Genomic DNA, 3,343 nt, shown 5'->3' on the forward strand with positions numbered 1-3,343 from the left:
AGAAAGTTATTTAATATTAGCCAATTTTTTTTATAAATTTGTATATTTATATTAATTTTTAAATTTTAAGTCATAAATTCTTAATTTAGACCCTTAATTACAAATCTTAAAATAAAATTAACTAAAATTTTATTATTTATATTTTTACTTTATTTTATATTTTTTAAAGTTAATATTTAGTACAAAAATATTTTTATTAACTAAATATTAACTAAAAATAATAAATTTTATTAATAACATAACTAATTTTTTAATTAAAAGTAGTAATCTAACATGAGTTGAAAACTCAAATACATGACATTATTCTAAGGTAAAAAGTCAAGTGAAATTGACTTCACCCGAAATGAACAACTCTCAAATATTAATTTAATATGAAATCGATTGCACTTGAGTTTTAACTTTATTTTAACATTCGATTTTTATTTCCCAGAGTGTGACTAATGATTCACCACATTATTCTTCCAATTCTCAAGATCACCTTCATCCTCTACTATGAATCCACCATAAAAGATTAGTGAAAGAGTTACCATCATCAAAACCTTTCAAGTTTCTTATATTCTCCAATGCACCTTCATTATCATAAACCCCTTGAAGACCATAAACAAACCCCTTCCACCCTTCTCCAACACCATCCCTCTTCAAAGCAGCCAAACTCCACTCCACAAGCTCCTTCACATACCCAACATCTGAAAACAAAGCTTCAGATATTGGCAACAATGGCAGCACCTGAATCCCAACCCTGCATTCTTTCCACTCAGCAGGTGCAAACCATAATCCACTGTCTCTCTTGTTAGACCACAGTACTCCCATCACCCTGTTTTCCTTTGTAAACTCACCCTCATACATTCCACTTCCTTCTTTCACATGCCACCATGTTTGTGTTCCAAGAATCTCCAATGCCGTTAGCGTTGATCCAACGGCATAAAGCCTTGCATCGCCGTACGCCATACCCAACAACGCTGCAGAGTAATAAGCACTCACTGCTTCACTTGTGCTCTCTTGGTTTCTTCCGTCGGCGAATTCGGTTAGTCCTCCGGCCCAAGAATGTAATGTGTACAGATCAAAACACCTCAAACGAGTGTAATTTGGATTTGATTTCATATCCAAGTTCATAAAATCCGAGACAAGAGAATAAGCTTGATATTTGTATTTACTACCCCAATGCTGGATCAATCTTAACAAGCGTTGCAATTGCATAGATAAAGTATCCCAAATGATAATGATGATCGTTGTAAATTCCAAACCCAAAATCTTTACCAGAATCTGTAGATCCTAACTTTGTAACGATTCCACCCCATTTTTTATCATGAAGAAATCCATTCCCATTGAAAGTTCCTTCAAGCCAAGGCTCAATGGTTTCTTTAAGAAAGTTTCTAACCTTGGCAATCGCATCAAATGAATAAACCTCTTCAGCTATCAATGCAAGTCTTGCAGCTCTTGCAATTAACTTGCCATAGAAGTAAGACGAGGTTTGTAACAATGTTGAAGATGAGTTAAGAGATTCAACGTCTTTCGAAAGTGCCGAAACGATTTCGGTGTATGAATCTTGCCTTACACCGTTTGAAGAATGCCATGTTACGAAAACTGGATCGGTTTGCAGAATCCATGAATCACCAACAACACCAACAAGCTCCCCATCGATGCTATTGTACTTGAAATCATCAAGAACGGTTACATTAACATCATTCTTGTTGTTCTTATCTATAAGCCGAAGATGAAGAGGGTGCGCTAACATCAACAAGTCACCGGAGCCTTTCTTGTTCCAATTATACCTAACGCGAAACGGTTCTCCGACTATGGCTTCCCCGGAGACAGGATAGCAGGTGCTGAACTTGTCAAGAATAGCCTCGTGTTTAGCGTCGGAATCCGGCAACAAAGCTATCCGAATTATGCCGGAGAAAGGAGTAGAACTGATCTCAGAGAGAGTGTGAGTCAGGGTAATCGGTGAGGAAGAGTATAAGAGCCATGTTTGGCCATTGTTGAACTGAAAGGTGAACTTGGTGAGAGAATCATTGGAGGAGAAAGAGAGAATGGCGTGGATGGTGGTTATTGAAAGAGGGGTTGGTTGTGTAACAGAAACGGTTACAAAGGGGGCTCCTTTAACAAGAAAGCATTGAAGGTTGGAAGAAGGGATATCCAATGTGACACCAAGGTCACTGTAGGAGGAAATGACGTGTTTGCCCTCGGGTTTGTTGTTATTGTTAGAGGAAGTGATGGTGAGGTTGTTGATGAAGACTTGGGATATGAATGAAGAGTTTGAGTTGTGGAAAGGGTAGCAGAGAGTGAGTGAGGAGTTTGAGGAGTTGATGAGGTAAGGGTGGAAGTATTCTGGTTGGTCACCGTTTTTGAGAACAAAGTTTTGGAAGAAAGAGTTTGTTGGGAGTGGGTTTGAGAGAAGGTTTTGGGAGAAGAAATTGGAAGGGTCTGGAAGGACAGTGGAATTGGTCTCTGGAAAAACAAAAGAAGACATTGTTGATGTGAATATGTGATTGTGATTATGATGGTAATGGTGGTGGAATTTATAATGTTCAGAAAGGAGGTTTCTTCAAATTGAGATGATATGAGGGGTTCTATTTTCAGCATTGGCGACTACTCAACACTACAACTTGGCCTTTTATCAGTATTATTAAAGTGTTATAAGCAATATTATGGGGGTGTTGGGTATTGTTGGATAATTGATAATACAGTATAGTGGGGATTATTGGATTGGTGACTTGGATTTTAGATTGGTTTAGCACAAGTTGAGAAAATAATAGATTTCTTGATGGGGACGTTAAATGGGAAGGGTGGGAGTAAAGAAGACTGAAATTATTGATTGAAGTTTAAGATGGGAAATGATAAATGAAGGAATATGGAACTAGGCTATAGATGTAGTGTAGATTAAAGAAAAAAAAAAAAGAGTTGATAGAAATGGTAGAAATTAAATTGTATCATGATACTAAAATTTGGGGAATTAATATACATCAGCAAACGTTTTTAAAATCAGTCCACAATTATGTGAAGATACAATGTTTTTCTTTTTCTCTTTATACTCTCCTACTTCTGCTTCTTCGCTAGCAGCCCTGCTTTTGTCTTTTGCTCTTTGCTGTCACATCCGGGGTCTCTCTTTTCTTTTTAGATTTTAAATATTCATTTGAATATTTTTTTTTTTTATGTATGTTACGTTTATGATCTTTTAATTTTGGATATTTGACATGTAAGATGATGTTGCATTACTAAGTTATTTTAGTAATTAAATTTAACTAAATTAATCTAATAACTTAAAGATTGATAACTAAAATTTTTTGTCGAAAAAAAAAGAGAAAAGCATAATAAGCATAAGAACAAAAAAAACTTAATTAAA

General features: G+C 35.6%; 1 protein-coding gene across 1 annotated transcript; it reads right to left on the reverse strand.

The window, feature by feature from the left end:
- Window positions 1–392: 392 nt before the first annotated feature.
- LOC107471522 (probable endo-1,3(4)-beta-glucanase ARB_01444) lies at window positions 393–2,553 on the reverse strand. The gene is given in 2 exon segments (XM_016091012.3): window positions 393–1,161; window positions 1,163–2,553. Coding segments are annotated over 2 exon segments (1,989 nt in total). The 5' UTR covers window positions 2,471–2,553; the 3' UTR covers window positions 393–480.
- Between the last annotated feature and the right edge of the window lie 790 nt (window positions 2,554–3,343).

Source organism: Arachis duranensis, chromosome 10 (genome assembly GCF_000817695.3).
Source record: "Arachis duranensis cultivar V14167 chromosome 10, aradu.V14167.gnm2.J7QH, whole genome shotgun sequence".
NCBI classification, from domain to species: domain Eukaryota; kingdom Viridiplantae; phylum Streptophyta; class Magnoliopsida; order Fabales; family Fabaceae; genus Arachis; species Arachis duranensis.